This window comes from Fonsecaea monophora (genome assembly GCF_001642475.1).
Source record: "Fonsecaea monophora strain CBS 269.37 chromosome Unknown Scaff73, whole genome shotgun sequence".
Lineage (NCBI taxonomy): Eukaryota > Fungi > Ascomycota > Eurotiomycetes > Chaetothyriales > Herpotrichiellaceae > Fonsecaea > Fonsecaea monophora.
In genome coordinates, this window is record NW_019174004.1 from 98,055 (window position 1) to 115,725 (window position 17,671).

Here is a 17,671-nt window from a genome sequence, read left to right on the forward strand (position 1 = left end):
ATAAAAGAGGCCACTCTTTGATGATGTGTCGTGTGTACAATTCAATTGCCATTTTTTGGCTCTTCTATTTGAAGCCTCGCTATCTAATCTTCCGCAGTCACAGTTTTTGGAATGGTCCCGTGCCGTCCATCCTGAAACCAAAACCCTAGCTTTTCTTGGTTCCTGGGTCCTTGGTTCTTGGTTGACCTGACCTGACTTCGCATGACTTGACATGACATGTCAAGACGCGACCAACGTCCTATATCCTCGTATGTACTCGGAGGTACTCATAGCTCCTTGGAACAACTCTCTTTGCGAGAGAGGAAGGCCATCACAGTTCACCGTGCTGGACTCCACTGCTACCACTGCCACCACTAAGATCGGGCATCCTCATGATCACGACGACCAGACTCGTCCAGCCGGTGAAATGCTGGGTGCGCTGTCCCTCGCCCGTCTCCGGGTTATACTGCTCCCAGGCGAAGCCGGTGCGGGCCCACTCGCTGAAGACGGTCTCGACCAGGTTCTTGCGCAGGTCTGTGTAGATCCTCTGGGCCTGGGCTTTCACCTTTGCGGGCGGTGCCGGGTCGGCGGACTGGACCACGTTGAGGAGGGACCGAAGGATGAGGTAGTTCATGTTCACCCAGACGGGGGAGCGCCAGTAGTTTTCGTCGGTGCCGTAGAAGGTGTCGGATTTGGAGAGCGACCGGATCCCGTGGGGGGACCAGAGTTCGGATGGTGAAGAGATCAGATCGAGCACGTCTGGGAGGTGAGGGTGGTTGGCTGGCAGGAGGCCCGTCATGAACGGGAACAGGGAAATGTAGCCTTTGTGGCAAACGTGGACCGAGTCTTCGTAATCGTCGATGGTGGCGTCGCAGTAGCATTTCTGTTCAGACGACCAGTGAAGGTCGTCGATGTTTCGAACAATGGCTTTGTGTTGCGATTTGAAGTCGGGTATGTCGTCGGCTTCGGAGAGCAAAGTAGAAAGGCGCACCAGGATACGCGACATCATGCCGACCCATGAGATCAGGTCGACATGGAGCTCGCCCGGATGAGGTGGTTGAGGGCGTGGATAGTCGTCAAGTCCTGAAGGAAGGATATGTTGCGGTGTTCGTCCGCGCCACCTGTATGCTTCTTTTGTGGAGAAGGCTTCACGGTCATAGGATTTGATGTCTCCAAACTGGGTGCGGCGAAACCAATAGTACTGACGCTTGAGCAAGGGGTATAGGTTTCGGAGCTCACTTTCAATGTGCTCCTTGGACGCAGCATACGCAGGACTCGACATTTTGTCCATCAAAATGTCTACGATGAGGAAGAGTGTGGGTGGGTTGGCATAGTGTGGGTATTGGACCTGGAACTCAGGAGGCACCTTGCTGCGTGCTTCCGGCCCAAGAATCTGCTCTCGAGCAATCCAACCGTCCTGATCGATGAGGTTGAACCATGACTTTACGATGTCGATCGTCACGTCAAGATCCCAATCCGCGATCGGGATGAGGTGGAAACCCTCGTCCCACAAGAACCCACGTGGAAAGAAAGGTCTCGAGGGAACGCTGGTGAAGAGCTCCGCGGGAGGATCATTCACAATCTGTGCTCGTGCTCGTGCAGCCGCAGTCTCCTCCCAGAATCCTTCATTATCCTCGTCGTATTCTGGAGCATAAGACCTGTCGACCAATGAATCACCATAGAAGTATCCAATCCCGCCAAACAGATTGGAGAACATGGACGCGGAGAAATCGGTGTAGGCGGGCTTGGTAAACGGCGCCAAAGGTTTGAAAACCTCTTTGAACTTCTTGGTGAACTCTTTGGAGGCACTTGCGATGGATTTCGTGAGAGATTCTGAGGATACTGCTGGGCCAGACCCAGATTTGAACCGGATATCAGTTTCAAACGCGCCGACAAAGATCTTCTGAACCATGTGGAAATTCCCTGGTCCAGGGTTGTGAGGGATGGAAAACGCCTGCCAGGGAGGTGGCATATTCTCTTGTCCATACTGCTGGAGGAGGGTGTCAATCTCTGACTTCATGCTCGCGAAGGCAATGTTTTTCGCTTGCCAGATGGCCTCCGGGGGGATTTGGTGGCTGCAAAGCAGTGGCCGGTCCACGGGTTTGGAGTCCCAGGATGGGTGGATTTTGTATGGCAGGAGATTCTCGGGTGAATCCTCAAAGGAAATGTCGAACTGCCCAAGCTCACTTGTATCACCATGCAAGGTCACCACGCCATCTTCCTCCTCTGTGCTCGTGAATGCCAGTTCACCTAGACCTTCCATGCCGGCATAGAAGATCAAGGTTGTGACCAGAGTGGGCGGCGCATCTTCTCTTGGATTGCCCTTTATTCTCACGGCCCAGTTGCCGCCGTGTTCCCCGCCAGCGATCTTGACAAAATCAATCGTCAAGTCAATCTTGTTCCCCGTGTCATGTACAACTTGTCTTCCACCGTTTCGAACATCATACTCTTCCCAACCATAGCCGGCCATCCCCTCATGCTGCTCGCACGTGTGCCGGAAGTTGAGCTGTGCAGAGCCATAGTTGTCGGTGTTGGCCCATAATAGGCCGGTCAACAGGCTATTAGGGACTCGCGGTCGGACTCCAAAGTAGAGATTCGGTCGGTAAGGACCCCAAAGGAGGGTGTCGTTCGAGGCATGCGCAACCCAGGAACAGAGCGAGAAGAGAGTGAAAATGAAAAGGCGCAGATGTCCAAAAGTCACAGACCCGCTCGCATAGCTCAACATCCTGCCTTGTGGCTATCTTTCGAATGCCTCACCTCAACTCGCCATTGGTGTTGGTTTTGGAGAACATTGCCTGTGGGGGGACAAGTGGCCTTGTAATGCTCGTGGTTATCGATAGCAACACAGCTGCGGCTGGACAATTGGTACGTAACCGTACAACTACGGCACATCACAATACCACTACCTAGACAACTTGTGGTCATGGGGAGAAGACACTGGACATTGTGCGGGACACATCTCTCACTCATCACGCATAGCACAGTCATTAGTTGTGAATCTGGGGTATCTTGATTGTTCAAAGCAAAGGTAAAGAAAGAAAACTCGTCTCCATCCTATCTATTCTTCGCCATCTTCAGGCGCAAGAATCCTGCCAACTCCCCAGCTTTGACCTCGTCCTCTGAGCGAGAGGGACCCCGGACCTTCAAGGTCCTCTCCCCAAGGGCCCCTCCCCTCACAATCACCAGCCAGTGTCCTCCGGCATTCTGGCTGCCGTAAGCCATCTCCAGCTCCTCCAAGGAGTGGAACTCCCCAGAGAGCTCTGCACTGAGCCCAGCGGCCCACAGCGACGACAAGACCTCCACGCACGATGTCTTCAACGCATTGGCGTCGAAGCTGGTGACCAGGATATCACATCTCCTGGCCACTGGCTTCGACTCTGCAGCCCCGGTCGCCGTCATCTTAGACGACTTGCCGGCCTGGGAGATCTGGCCACGGACGTAACCGATCAGGTCCAGTATGTTGAGGCGGAACCCCGCCGCGCGGGTATTGCCTTTGTCAGACTTGGTCTGATATTCTTGGACCAGGGCGTCGTACCGCCCGCCAACCGCCAGGACACGTCGAGAAGCGCTGTCTGCGCACTGGAAGAGCAGCGACCGCCGGTAGAGATACTCAGAATTGTTGCTGAGTGGCGCGATGAGGATCTGTGTCTGGACATTCATGCGCTGGAGGTACTTTGTGACCTCATCGAGGCGGCCAAGTAGGGGCAACGCCTTGCTGAAATGATCCGAGTCACCAAACAGCTTGGACAACTTGGCGCGCACCTTCTCCAAGTCGCCGTCAAAGTTGAACCGCTTCAGATCCGTCACCGACGTCTCTGGAATGTTGATGGCGGGGCTGCGTAACTCTTCACGTATTTGTGTCCACCCGTGTCCCTGGGTGTTGAGATGTGAGAGAGCCCGTTTGACGTCGGCAGCTTCAACTGGTTTGATCCGGCAGAAGTCGAGGATTAGGTCGAGCAAGTCGGCATGGTTAATGTAGATTGTCCAGCAGCGTGCGGCTAGAGCAGGGAATTCGGTGAGGATTTCATCAAGAACTTTCATAACCTCTGCTTCCTTCAAGGGCAAGTCCTTTGCACTGTTCGATATGAAGTCAAAGTCAACTTCAGGAAATTGTCTCGGCTGTGAACCTGGTGCTGCAGCGCGGTACACGGTTCCAAAGCAGTAGGTCTTGCTGTAGGTTGGTGAAGTCTGTCCAAGTGTGCGAGCAAAAGGGAGAGTAAGATCGTATGGTAGCTGGACAACCAAACCTGAAGAATCGAGAAAGGTTGCTGCATGTGGGTAGAACTCGGCTTTTGGGAAAATACTTTGTCGTCCGACTTCAACTGCCCCATGTCGGCGAAAGATGGATTTTAGCTGATCGCAAGCAGATATCCAAAGCATCGAGTCGACAGACGCTGTGCCAGTTGTTGACTTGTCTTCCCAGGCAAGACTTGCAACAGGGCTGTTCGGGTTTGCGAATAGCTTCGTAATCAGCGCTTGGTATTCACCAGGATTTTCTGCTGCCATTCTATCAATGTAGCGTTGGAATTTCTCATCCTCGAGAGGCTCAGGGATTACGCCACTGTTGAGGAGCATAGAAGCGGTTGGTCTGCGAGTTTGATCGTGATCGATTAGCCGCGCAATTATGTCACCTTGTTTCTGATGGCTTTCTTCCTTGAAGAGCTGGGGTAACTGTGGTGGGTTTTCTTTGAGTCTCGCTTCCAAGTAGATGCTTCTTTCGGTCTTCGTGCTGAAGGAGAAACACATCTCGAAGAACGTAACTCCAAGGGAGTACATATCCGCGCGCGAATCGTAGCTGCTTCCAGTTCGTTCAAGCTCGGGAGGCATATACCCTGCAGTGCCAATATGGTACGAAACCGTGACCATAGCTGGTCTCGAAAGCGAAAGGTCTGGCTTAGAAGTTGCTTGTCCGTAGCCTGCAAGTCCGAAATCACCAATTTTGGGAGTGTCGTGGGAGTCGAGGAAGATGTTGTCAGGTTTGAGATCTCTGTGTACAACGCCATGACTGTGAATGTAGGCGAGTCCTTCAAGTATGCGCCGAAACAACCGCCAGCCAGCATCGACGTCTTTTGGCAGACCTCCGTTGATGCGATCACGCAATGTTCGCCCGTCGCATAACTCCATTTGGATGTACAATACGGATGGTTCGTTGTTTGGAGGCGGGCGTGTCCGGACATGACTTACAGCCACCTGTGGAGAGTCCTCGCTCTGGAATGGATTTGCATTTTCTCCGGATCCTGGCTCTGGGGCATTTGACCGCTCGAAAGGATCACTAGTCCCCTGGTCTTGCTCTCTCTCTGGCTCTGGATCGCTTTGGAATGGGTCGTCATCAAAACCGTCATCTGCATCAATAGAAGGTGGGTCTTGATAAGCAAACAGGTTACCATCATCGGAGTCGCTGAATTCTGCACCCTGGTTGCGATAGATTGATGGTTCCATGAAATCGTGACCAAGACTTAAAGGGGCGGTCTGGGGGATCGATCTCGTAGGTACCGCTCGATGATGTGGCTCTTCAACTTCTTCGTGTGCGGTTTCATACCAGGCATTGTAGTACCTGACAATATTCGGGTGGTTGAGTTTCGCAAGAAGGGCAACTTCCCGTAGAATGTTTTCGAGTTCCTTTATCGACTGACTCTTGATCTCCTTGACCGCGTAAAACTGACCGTCTAGTTTGTTCCTGGCACGGACGACTTTGCCGTAGCCACCCTGCCCAAGCACAGCAGATTCCTCCCATTCGTTTCGATACCTGGAATTTCCAAGTCTGTCACTGTACCGTCTTATACGTCCTGGAGTAGCAGGCACAGTCAGGGATTGCGTTCGGAAGAGGTTGTCATTTTCGTCGAAGAAGATTTTCTTGCTCGAGAGTTGAAAGGCTGAAGGTCGCCGGTTGGGATTGGATCGAAACATCTCTTGCAGTAGTCCTTGAGCACTAGATTCGAAATCGACATCTTCGAGCACATCTGCCGGGGATGTATATTTGGATTTGACTCCTTTGCCCAAAGCCATCTGCATCACGATCACGCCGAGATCCCAAATGCAGGTCTTGTTCGTGCGTGCTGGCGACTCGTTGTTTAGCTCGGGAGCGATCCAGAGAGGCAGCTCATCCGTCTTCGTATGAGACTTGTCTCTTACTGCATCAACAAGTTCTCGAAGTTTTGTCCCATAGCCGTCTGACAGCTTGACTGTAACCCCTCTCTTGGGCGATATGAAAAGCATGACATTACCAGCATGCACCGCGGGATGGACATAGCCATGTTTGTCGAAGAATACGAGGGCATCAACAAGCTCCCGAGTCCAAGTCCGGACTTTGGTCGGGCTGAGCGGTCCAGAAAGCTCAAGAAGATCATCAAGAGATCCTTTGTCGGCAAATTCGGAGAGGATAGCAAGGTTCCACTGGCCTGTGCCGTCCTCAAGGGCGATATGCTCAATCTTGTAATTGATCAAGTCAACGACATTTTCGTGATGATGTTCCTTTGAGAATTCCAGGTCTTCTTCAACTATCTCCATGCATTTCTGCATCTGAGCTCTTGTATTTGCCGTCTCGGGAATGTAGATGTCCTTGAGCAAGAGCTGTGGAGCTTGTACAAGCTCGCTGTCCACTCGGGGGGAGACGATGGTGATTTTCTTGTCTTTCCGTCTGAGGATGACAGCTCTGCCTGAGACAGCCTTGAACTTGAATGGGGCATTTGTGACTGTGTCTTTGCAGGTCATGGACTGATCAAACCGGGTTTGTTCTTCGGGTGAATCGTAGAGCACGGCACCATCTTCCCCAGTCGCTGTGCGAGAGAGGTTGGACTTCTGGCGACGTTGTTTCTCGCTCTCGACTTGAGAATACAGCAGCTTTTCTTTCTCCTCGGCTTCTTCCGCCTGTTGTCTCCGTGCACTCTCTTCTTTCTCTTGGAGATTTTTCTTAGCCAAAGCTTCTTGGGCGGCACGTTCTTCTTCAAGGCTGAACGCGGTTTTCTTGGCAGCCTTGTCCGAGACAAACTGATCAAGGAAGTCCATTATGGCAGTGTTGACCACGTAGACGATCTCGCTTCCTTGGTTCTGTTTCTGGTTGGTGGCAATAATGTCCTCGATTTGCTTTCTGAGGTTGGGGTCTTTTGGCTCAACCTCGACAATATTGATCTTTGGAAGCACCTTTGGATAGTCGCGTGGAAACTCGAAGATGAGTTTGACAAAGTAGTCACGACTTTCGAGTGGGGAGACTCGAACTTGAAAGGCTAAATTCTCCTGAGTCTGTGTGTGTGTCAGATTTCATTCATGATGAGGGTGCGGTTCGGTCCCTTTACCTTCCACGCATCCTTCCTGCCACGAATACGCTGGAACTCGTCAGGATAGATTGCTCTTGTGGTGAGGAACTCGTTACGCTGGACTTCCGGGTAGCCGGCGAGTTCTTCTTCGAAGTTGCGTTGAGACTGTTCCAACGGAGGTGGTGTTGTGGACGTTGGTGGTTGAGGCACAGGAACCTGCGCCTGTTGATTCTTTCCTTTCTTTTTCGTCGGCATGGCGAGGATTCACTTCAGATCCCCTAGGGGACCTGGAGACCCGCTTAGTATTCGCTATTTCGTGCAAAAGTCTTGGCACGTGACTCCTCTGGAGCGCTTGCCTGGTAGCCGCAGCGACAGCTGCAACCACCTATAACATGTTTCTCGTCCTCATTGTCGTGGGTTTGTTGTTGTGGTTGTTGGAAAAAGAGAAGAAGGATGTGGTGAAAAGGCGTGTCCTAAAGAGTCACGACACGAGGCTCAACAGCCAAGACATTATCGGGACGGAATTACCTTGTTCCGATATGCCAATTCTCCATCGTCCAACTTGATTCTTGGTATCCTTGCACCAACTCACTCCCTCTACACCGTTTCGGAAACGACGGACAGGGTTTATCTGTTTGGACGGAAAAAAGACACATATTCTCTTTCTTTGTGCGCCTTTTCAAGTTTTGCCCAGGTCGGCCGAGGTCACAGAGCGGTCGTATAGGTTGTTCAAAACCTCACCTTCAAGATGGTCAACATAACGGAGAAGATCAAGGAGTGGGTTGTCTGTGTCTCGCCCAGAGCCGTCTGGAATCTGACTCTTGGTACAGGATCGAGGCCGAAATGGCCCGAACTCAGAGTGGGTTTCAGCAGCGTGTCATAGATGGCCTGGTCCGGTGCTGATTGGGTTGCAGAAAACAAAGCCACAGGTTGGTGCTCGAATGCTTTAGCATCCTGATCTATGCACGCCCTGACAGAGAGTGATCACCAGAGTATCACCTTGGTTTACTGAAAGGGTAGGTCCAGCATTCTGTTTCTGGAGACAACGCAAGCAGCGGGAGGAGGAACGGAGGGAACAAGATGAGACGAAGAGCGAGAACCTGTGCACGTGCCTTCTGTATATGCACGTGACTCTGTTTTCAGTCTCTTGCGATGCATATTTGAGCTGAGCTTTTGGACAAGGAACTGGGATATGCTTCCAGTTTCGTGAAATATGGCACTACAAGTGGTGCGAAAATGGACGTAGATTGTCGAGCACGAGCACACCCAAGGTTTGCTACTCAGGGGAGGATCTTCTGATGTTTCAGCCTTGCCCCTTTTTCGTGCAACCCCATCTTGTTGCTGTGTCACCTCAGCACCCTCATCTCCCAGTTGGCATCTTATGGTTGCAGCCAACAACAGTGGCTGACTTCTGTGGCTAGCAAACTCGCACGGCTACGTGCACAACTACTTGAACCAGCCGCGGGTGCCGGCTCCGGTGGTGGTACAGGTTTCGATGTTTCAAAATCAGGGGATGCCCGAATAGCCCTGGTCGGCTTCCCTTCAGTGGGTAAATCGACCTTCCTCTCGAAAATCACAAAGACCAAGTCCGAAGTGGCCGCATATTCCTTCACGACACTCACGGCCATTCCCGGCGTGCTCGAGTATGGAGGAGCAGAGATCCAAATCCTGGATCTCCCTGGTATCATCGAAGGTGCCTCGGAAGGAAAAGGGCGAGGACGACAGGTCATCAGCGCCGCAAAGGTCAGGCAATAAGACAAGCGCTCGTGCCTCCATCTTCAAAAGGCATTTTAGCTGACACTGAGACTGATTTAGACATCCGACCTGATCCTGATGGTGCTCGACGCGACCAAACGCGCAGAGCAACGGGCTCTTCTTGAGGCAGAACTCGAGGCCGTTGGCATCCGGCTCAACCGCGAGCCGCCCAACATCTACTTGAAAGCCAAGAAGGCCGGCGGCATGAAGATCACCTTCCAATCCCCACCCAAGTACCTGGACGAGAAGATGCTGTACAACATCCTACGGGACTACAAGATGCTCAACTGCGAAGTGCTCGTGCGCGACGAGAACGCCACCGTCGACGACTTCATCGACGTCATCATGAAAGACCACCGCAAGTACATCCGGTGTCTGTACGTGTACAACAAGATCGATAGCGTCACGGTCGAGTACCTGGACGAACTGGCCCGCGAGCCCCACACGGTGGTCATGTCATGCGAGCTGGACCTGGGCGTCCAGGACGTGGTGGAGAGGTGTTGGCAGGAGTTGCGCCTGATGCGCATTTACACCAAGCGGCAGGGCGTGGACCCGGACTTTAGCGAGGCCCTCATCGTCCGCAGCGGCAGCACGATCGAGGACGTGTGTGACCAGATCCACCGCACGCTCAAGGAGACGTTCAAGTACGCGCTGGTCTGGGGCGCCTCAGCCAAGCACATCCCGCAGAGAGTCGGGCTGGCCCATGTTGTCGCAGATGAGGATGTGGTGCAGGTCGTGAGTGCGTGGAAAGCATAGAGGTCGGTTGGATCATGGCTCGTCGGTGTGTATTGAGCGATCAACCTGTCGCATAAGTGGCACTTGTGTGCTATTTCGTGGCAATGTGGATGGATTGGCCAGGCCAGGCCAGGAGATCAGATCACGCACACTACTAAAAGGGAGTTTTCCTGTGATACTTTTGTTTGGCAGCCCCTGTATTTGTTTTCGTTCTCATTCATCTCAATGCCCTCCTGGGATCCAGACTGCTCACGTTGGCGCTAACCGCCTTGCCGTCAAACACAAACTCGCTCATCAACTTGCCCGTGCCAGGCCCGTTCTGTATACCCCAACAAGTGTGTCCTGCAGCCATGTAGATGCCCTTGACGCCCGTGGGGCCGACCAGGGGTCCCCCGCCCGTCTCTACCTGCGGCAGATAGCACGCCTGGCGGACCAGCACGGTGCCATCACGCAGCTCGTCCGAGACACTCGCGCAATAGTCGACAATGTCCTGGCAGCGGCTGTCGTCGACCTGGACATCGGCTGTAGACTTGGGCAGGGGCACGAGGTGGTCACCTTCGCCGCACGCATACACTTCGTTGTCCGGCCGCGCGTAGATCTCCGGCGTGACGTGGCGGGCACGCGACTTTGTGCCCCCCTTGAAGTTCTTGGGCAGCGAGATCGACGTGAAGAGGCAGTATGCGCTGACCGGCCTCGAAGGGCGGATGGTCACGCTGTGAGCGCGCAAGGCGCCGATGGGAGATCTGGGCCAGACATTCTTCGTCCACGGCCCGGCAGTGATGATGACATGGTCCGCGTAGAGGCATTTTCCCTCCTTGGTCGAACTGTCAGTGTATTTTACCGCGTGCTCGCCTCCTTCTCGAGACGCGATCTCGTCGACGCTGCCCAAGACGACGCGGGCACCCTTTTCCTCGGCAAGTTTGGCCATGGACGTGGTGAAGTGATAGGGATGGACCTGCGCCGTGTCGCTCGGAGAGCCCATCGAGTCGTAGGCATTGACGCACTCTTCCGCCACCCAGTCCAGATCGTCCGGAAGTCCCATGCTGCGGAGGTTGTCGTACGATTCTTTGCTTCGTTTCTGGAGACTGACGCGGGTAGGATCGACGTTGCCATCGCTGGCGACATCCGGCCGGTGAATTCCCCTGACATCTTCCTTTTCGCCCGCGCCGTTTTCCTGTACTTCGCCATCCACAGCGCCTTCGCGGGCCATCACCTTTTCCTGGTCACTGACATGCCGGCCTTTCAGATCGATCTGCCCCACGCCCACGCCCCTATATCCCCATCGGCGATCACCCCCGTGTTCCTTTGCGAGTTCGGAATGCAGTCTGAAACTGAGCGGCACCAGGCACGAGGGATAAGCCCACAGGGCCAGCAAGCCACCGGCTTTCCCTGACGCACCACTAGCAATGCCCGTAGCCTCAAGGAGATAGATCGAGTGTAACTCGGGATTGTATTTCGAATGGCGGGTGAGGAAGTACGCGGTTGTGCAGCCGATGATACCCCCGCCCACGACCACTATCGTCTTTTTTTGCTCGGGCACGGCCATGTTGTTTCTGCCAAAGTATGGTCCCAATGGCAGCAGCCGATGCTGCTTGTGAGGGAAGAGACGGATGGTGACTAATCGAGGGTTTCCTTGGTGACGGAAAACGACTGGGCTGCGGGGTTTGCAATCCGGATCTGTCGATGTCAGAGGAAAAGGCCTCGATTCGAAAGATTACAGTGCATAAATAATGTCTATGCCCCTCACTACAATTCAGAACGAGATGTAGAAGAATATTATAGACAGAATCCAACGTCTCTGATATGACCTCATACAACCACTGACTTGGTGGCGGTGCCCCACCAATCACGGCCTCTCAGCCTCGTCGTGAATTCTCTTTACACAAGCCTCAAGAGACACTTTGGAAGAGAGATTTATATCTACCTGTTAGATAAGAACTTGGTCGAAGACATTGTCATCAAGTATAGAATATAAATATCCACATCCATAATATCTCGAATATCTCGTGTATCGCCTTGTCACATGCATCAATCAAGCAGGTCGAGGCTTGACACCTCCTCGTAGGCATTAATATCCTCTCTTTCCACTCCCCGCGATAGCTCGTAGGATAGAACAGTCATATCCATATATGTCAACATGAGCCTGTATCTCCGACTACTTTCAAGGGCTTGCCATGCCTCTGGAGTTGATGGGACTTCCCACTCCCGTGTCTCTGTCCTGGTTCTTGCAGATCGTCTTTTCTGAGCATGATGTGACAGACGTTTCCTCTTCGGCCGGTGCTCTTCTGCATGCTCTTCAGATTCTGTGTCAACCTTTAGTAGCTGAGAGCCATCCTCTTCGCCACTACGCCCGTCGACGACAAGCACAGTATGGTCGAATGTGGTGGGAACTCCATCCACAAGCCCGTCTTTGCCCCATTCCGGTGACTCGGTCGATCCAGATCGATCTTCGAATCCGTTTCGCATGAAGCATCCTTGAACCGGGGAAGCTGCTATGCCGAGGAGTGGACCAAATGGACGCAGGCCTTTCATCTCTTGTTTTTTGGTTGGTAAAATCCAGCTTACCCGCATTCCCAGTGTGTCCGTCTTCTCGTTTTTTGTCAGTGAACAGACCGCACATCGACCGATCTGTGTAGCAATGACAACAACCCCCAATTCAGGGATTTGCAGCATCATATTGAGTCTGTCAATGTTGGCGTGACTCGAACCCTGTATTAAAGGAGGTAACGCCTGTTTGAGGATGTTGGCACAAAATACATGCGGCGAATCTGCTTCGGGAGCAATGATCAATCTCAAATTTGATACGCTGCAATGAAGAGTAGGTATAATCGGTGGCTTGGCTCTGTAACGGGTTTTGGAAACTTTCGAAGTGCCGCCCTGAGTCGATGGTTTGGGATCTTTGGGTTCCATGTGCGGCCGTCTGCGCAAGGGAGAATCAACATCGGATGCGGACAAGACGTCCACGTCAATCTCTTGGCTGTTCCGCTGGGCGAGACTTGACAATGATGTGGTACTTCGTCGACTCGTAGAAGAGAGGTCGATATCCTCAACATCATCCGAATCAGAAGAATAGTGTACTTCCTCTTTCTCGCTCTCTCCAGATTCGCTGTCGGCGTCTTCGAATCGCATGTATTCGAGCGATAGAGTGTCTCTCTGTGGTGTTGTAGGTCCGTCATCAATACTGTGAGATCTCGGATCGGACCCAGAAACAGAAGTGGCCTCGCTGTTGTCTGACACCGGGGCGACCTCTGGTTCTCCAATGACTCCTTCATCATCGTCCGGAGATCCGTCAACAGAGTCTTGACCATAGGTTGGAAGCAGACTCGCATTGAGCTCAGCTCGCTCAGCATCAACGCTGGCTTCGTCCATGTCAGACCAAGAGTCAAACGTCTCCCGGATATCTTCCACATCCTCGTCGTCCTCCATACCTTCATACATGAGAAAGTGTATATGACCATTGCTAGGCGTGCGGAGTCGGACAACATTAGTCAGGTCGTAGCTTTCCAGGTCATTATGCCCATGGTACTGAGGTACCTTGGAGTAACCGCAAAATTGTTCCATCGTCCGAGCTGGCCGAAATGCACGCGGGTCCAGGGCAGCAACAAGCCAGCCTCCTTCTCGCCTCCGGTAAGTGGATGCTCGCATGCTTCTCTCAGAGAAATCCCAGGATTTGTGGCAGAGACCTTGCCATATTTGCCATATCTTCATGTCACCATTGATATCAGTGCTCAACAGCCAGTTCCCTTCCACGTCATCATCTGTGTTCACAAAAGAAATGCAGGGGATGTTATGGTCATGCCCTTCGATGCCCGCAAGAGTGATTTTGTAATTCTTGTTGCGTGGTGGAGGGGTGGCATCAACGCCTATCGCAAGCCATTCTTGCCAATCCAGCTGTTTAGCATGCTGGGAAACCTCGTAATCATCGTCGGACATTTGGTCCTCATTATCTCTCCCGTCATTACTCGTGTCTGTCAAGGCAAAAGCAAATACGGTTATTTTAGCACAAGGATCAGCGTCTGCCACATGATGAGGTGTGTTGGCCGACACCGCAATCATTCGGGCATGCGTGTGTATTGCAAGGCCCCAAGCAGATTCATAGACCCACTGCGTGAAGAAGGGCCCGAGCCCGACGTACTCACTCCGAGCATCCGTGCTGAAGCGGTACGGGTCCTTGCGAATGGCTTCAGAGATGGAGTGGGTATAATAGGCAGAAATGTTGCCGGAATCGGTTGCAATGAGAAGAATCTCCTCCTTCCCCAGGTCTCCCACCACGAGGTGATTGATGGCATGAGGAAATTGAGAATCAATATAGCCATCCGCATCGGGATTTGCGAGCGCGGGCACAATGAGCAGTGCAGGCAGTCTGTGGAGTTTCTGGAAGGGAAAGTCTGGCCTGTAGACGGCAACGGTATCTCTGGTTGCCACAAAGTAGAGATTAAAGCGTTGAGATAACGCAGTCAAATTGTTTCGCCAGTAAGAGAGCGGTGGAAGGCATGGTACTCCATCGCGCAGGAACCTTTCAGCTCCTGTCTCGATGCTCGTGAGACCAATGTTGACCGACTCGAAAGGCCGGGTATCTTCGTCCATGCTCCTGTCAAAGGCGAACGGCTTTCATCAATAGATCCCTTTGTTCAATTGCAGTCTCTTGTAACCATTCAAGACATGACGGAACGCATGATCACTACCTAGTACGCGCGTGTACTCTTTTTATCTCGGGTCTAGAGGGGTTTGAGCTCGTCCGGAGGAGGTTCAGAACCGAGCAGCGAGTGACGGCGTAGGCGCATGAGCGCAGGTAGATTGGGAGGGAGACTTTGGCTCACTTCAGCTTGCCTGCAACTCACCGGTAGATGTCAGCACCTGTCGTATCTGCACCCGAAGGTTACGAAGAGGGGAATCAGACGAGGTAAATAGGTTGGCCAGCAACTTGTCAGTTGTATGTATTGCAATTAATGAACCTGAGTGAAGGGCAGATTGACAGCTTGGAGATTGAATACTTGCCGTGGTACGGAGCACATGAGTGGCACCGGCGGAGTGACTGAAAGATGACGCATTTGTAGCGCAGGGGGGGGGGAAATCGAATTAATATTGGCTCATCCACACTCATCCTACAAAGTCTACATACATGACTTGGTATCTCACATTTGTTGTTCGGTGCTTTGCCTTCCTCCTTGCTTGAACACGTCCACTTCCATCCACCCACTGCCATCGCATCCGAGCTGGTCTAGCTGAGTAATTCGCACGCCGACACCTGCATTTTCTGATCGAGGTTGGCAACACAGAACGTATCGATCCGGAAAGAATTGCATACGCGACCAGCCGACTCTGCGACGGCTCGACTCATCCCCTTGTCACGTTCTGCAATCCTGGACGCCACATACACCCCCGCCCCCCTGTATGCGACTTATCATCCCGTCGATCAGCGTGCGAGAGTAGTCCACCCTCCGCAGATGGCTGTCTATTGATCTGAGCCGTCACAATTGTCCCAGTACATGCCGCGAGCGGTGTCGACTGGTGGTTACACAGCATAACGCTACCGAACACTGGTGGACCTCCAACCCCGAATCTCATTTCTCACCCACAATTCAGCCAGACGTTTTCTCCATCTTTGACAGTGACATTGTCTCTGCCAGCCTTGGCCTGGTACAACTATGGATTTGCTAGCTACTGTCAGAAAGGAGGGGTCGCGAGGGGGTCGTGGAGAGTTCAAGTGGTCTGATGTTGAAAGCTCTTCCCACCGTGAGAATTATCTGGGCCACTCACTGATGGCCCCCGTTGGTCGTTGGCAGAAAGGCCGTGATCTCACCTGGTATGCTAAAGCAGACGGTGATGCCCAAGGTGACGAAGATGCTGCCGCCAAAGCTGCAAGAGAACGTAAAGAGGAGATCCAGAGAGTCAAACAGGCCGAGGAAGATGCACTCGCCCGCGCTCTTGGTTTGCCAGTGCCCCAACGAAACAATCCAAACATGGATGAGCTGGGGGCTCGACGTGAAGTTGACCACGCTTTGAAAGAGGTTGCACCTGGCGAGGACATGGCGTCTTCCAGGGGTGTTGGTTATGGGCGAATGGCAGGGGTCTCGGCTATGAATGAGGGGAAATCCAGCACTACGGAACGCCTCGAAGGCACCGTTACAAATCAGGAAAAGGAGCTCGACTATGCGCTCAAGGAATATAGGCGCCGTCATGGCGACCGAAGGCACCGAAGCCGGAGTCGCAGTGGCCATCGGCACCGAGACAGCCATCACAGAAGACACCGGGAAGACCGCCATCGACATAGGGAGCACCGATCCCGGTCCCCACGGCGGAATAGGTCTGACCGTGTGAGATCACAATCACCTTCGCAAGCCCGAGAACGTGATCATCATCGCCGAGCGCGATCGAGAAGCACCTCTCGATCCAGACGGCGCCGCGAAGCAGATTGGGGCGACAGGGACAAAGACCACGACCGAGGCGAACGACGCTGAATTTTGGGCACTTGAAAGCACACAGGAGAAACTTTCGACTAAGCTGGAATCAAATACAAGCAACTACCCAAGATCAAATCTGACTATCTCAGCCCCAATGAAGCATCGAAGATGTCACCCTCAAGATCCTTGATGTCCACGTCTACGACACTTGCTGCACGCCCCGGCCCACCAGCACCCTGCCGGGCGAAAATATCGGCTGATGCACTGGTGTCTACAAACTCCTCCAGTTCCTCGCTCACAGTTTTCAGCTTTTCCTTCACGCTAGCCACGCCCTCAATGCCGACAATGTGACGGGCGGGCGGGTTTTCATGACCACCAATGGCCGTCAATGCATGGACAGTCTCTGCAATCAGTTTTTCTGTATGCGCATGACTGAGAGGTGGATACAAGCTGACAACCTCGTCACGACTGAGGAGGTACGGGCCGCTCTGCCTCTCCGCTTCTGACGAAGGCGACTGAATTTCGGTCTCGGGCGGAGGAGGATACTGGGTACGAATACCAGGGAGACGATTCAGTAAGCCGTCCAGGATGCCTCGAAATATTGGAGCCGTGTGACCAAATTCTCGGGTATAGGCCTTCATTGGTGGCGCTGAAGTGATCTTGTTGGTCAAGATCCCGATCTCGACGCTTGCTTGGACAATGGTTAATTTAATGTTAAAAGGCGCAATCTCATAGGCGATGCTGTCACAAAAGCCCTCCAGCGCCCACCCTGACGCACAGTACATGCTCAAGCCTGGGGTTCCGAGATGACCTGTGATGCCGGTGAGGGTAATGATGTGACCATTCATCTGTGAGCGCATCTGAGGGATGACAGCCTTGATGATATTCATCGGGCCGAAGAAATTCTTCTCAAACTGGTCTCGAACTAGCGTCAGGGTCCTTGAGCTGGCGGAAAGCTCTTCCACTGTCCCAATCACTGCTTCACTGGTACAGCAAAAGAGTATGTCGATCTTTCGAAAAGTATGCACGGCTTCCGCAACAGCCGCCTGACACTGTCCAACAACCCTGTCTGCGAGTTAATTCCAGCGATCTTGTTGGGGACAGATACAAGTAGAACGCGAATCGTAAAATAGTATCTTGCGAAAACGCTGAATTGCATACCTAATATCCAGGGCCACAACCTTGAGCCGCTCTTTCATTCCCGGTGTCCGTCCCACTTGGGACAGAAACCTCTTGAACTCTTGACTCCGAGCCCCGTCATTCTCGAACTCGGCTTGGATGATACCGGACACCACATAGTCGCCATGGTCAAGCACCTGGCGCGCAACCGAAATGCCAATTGGAGAGTCTCCCGAGGTCAAGAGCCAAACTCGAGGAGCATTATGGGTAGGAAACTGGGGCACCGAGCCGCCATTTGCCATGGATGCGCGCGACGTGAGTTAAACTGATCATTGCGTCCTAGGACGCCATCTGCGGGTATCTCTTCGGGAATGATTGCAGCTAGCAATTGAGGGCACAGGTCTGGTCGATATCAGAGGAACAAAA

General features: G+C 52.9%; 7 protein-coding genes across 7 annotated transcripts; 2 read left to right on the top strand and 5 right to left on the bottom strand.

Annotated features, from left to right (window-relative positions):
• Nucleotides 1-310: 310 nt before the first annotated feature.
• On the bottom strand, nucleotides 311-2,704 carry AYO21_08443 (hypothetical protein; the record flags this gene model as incomplete). Its single annotated transcript, XM_022658387.1, has 1 exon — nucleotides 311-2,704. The coding sequence occupies one exon, from the start codon at nucleotides 2,702-2,704 to the stop codon at nucleotides 311-313; it is 2,394 nt and encodes a 797-aa protein (XP_022509318.1).
• A 329-nt stretch (nucleotides 2,705-3,033) lies between these two features.
• Nucleotides 3,034-7,487, bottom strand: AYO21_08444 (hypothetical protein; the record flags this gene model as incomplete). Its single annotated transcript, XM_022658388.1, has 2 exons — nucleotides 3,034-7,218; nucleotides 7,272-7,487. The coding sequence occupies 2 exons, from the start codon at nucleotides 7,485-7,487 to the stop codon at nucleotides 3,034-3,036; spliced, it is 4,401 nt and encodes a 1,466-aa protein (XP_022509319.1).
• A 493-nt stretch (nucleotides 7,488-7,980) lies between these two features.
• Nucleotides 7,981-9,743, top strand: AYO21_08445 (hypothetical protein; the record flags this gene model as incomplete). Its single annotated transcript, XM_022658389.1, has 4 exons — nucleotides 7,981-8,009; nucleotides 8,063-8,128; nucleotides 8,654-8,975; nucleotides 9,048-9,743. 4 exons carry the CDS (start codon nucleotides 7,981-7,983, stop codon nucleotides 9,741-9,743), a joined length of 1,113 nt encoding a protein of 370 aa, XP_022509320.1.
• A 196-nt stretch (nucleotides 9,744-9,939) lies between these two features.
• AYO21_08446 (hypothetical protein) lies at nucleotides 9,940-11,268 on the bottom strand (the record flags this gene model as incomplete). Its single annotated transcript, XM_022658390.1, has 1 exon — nucleotides 9,940-11,268. One exon carries the CDS (start codon nucleotides 11,266-11,268, stop codon nucleotides 9,940-9,942), a length of 1,329 nt encoding a protein of 442 aa, XP_022509321.1.
• A 482-nt stretch (nucleotides 11,269-11,750) lies between these two features.
• On the bottom strand, nucleotides 11,751-14,309 carry AYO21_08447 (hypothetical protein; the record flags this gene model as incomplete). The annotated part of the gene is made up of 1 exon (XM_022658391.1): nucleotides 11,751-14,309. One exon carries the CDS (start codon nucleotides 14,307-14,309, stop codon nucleotides 11,751-11,753), a length of 2,559 nt encoding a protein of 852 aa, XP_022509322.1.
• Nucleotides 14,310-15,370: 1,061 nt separating this feature from the next.
• On the top strand, nucleotides 15,371-16,043 carry AYO21_08448 (hypothetical protein; the record flags this gene model as incomplete). The annotated part of the gene is made up of 2 exons (XM_022658392.1): nucleotides 15,371-15,773; nucleotides 15,895-16,043. 2 exons carry the CDS (start codon nucleotides 15,371-15,373, stop codon nucleotides 16,041-16,043), a joined length of 552 nt encoding a protein of 183 aa, XP_022509323.1.
• A 223-nt stretch (nucleotides 16,044-16,266) lies between these two features.
• Nucleotides 16,267-17,547, bottom strand: AYO21_08449 (hypothetical protein; the record flags this gene model as incomplete). Its single annotated transcript, XM_022658393.1, has 2 exons — nucleotides 16,267-17,110; nucleotides 17,288-17,547. The coding sequence occupies 2 exons, from the start codon at nucleotides 17,545-17,547 to the stop codon at nucleotides 16,267-16,269; spliced, it is 1,104 nt and encodes a 367-aa protein (XP_022509324.1).
• Nucleotides 17,548-17,671: the final 124 nt, after the last annotated feature.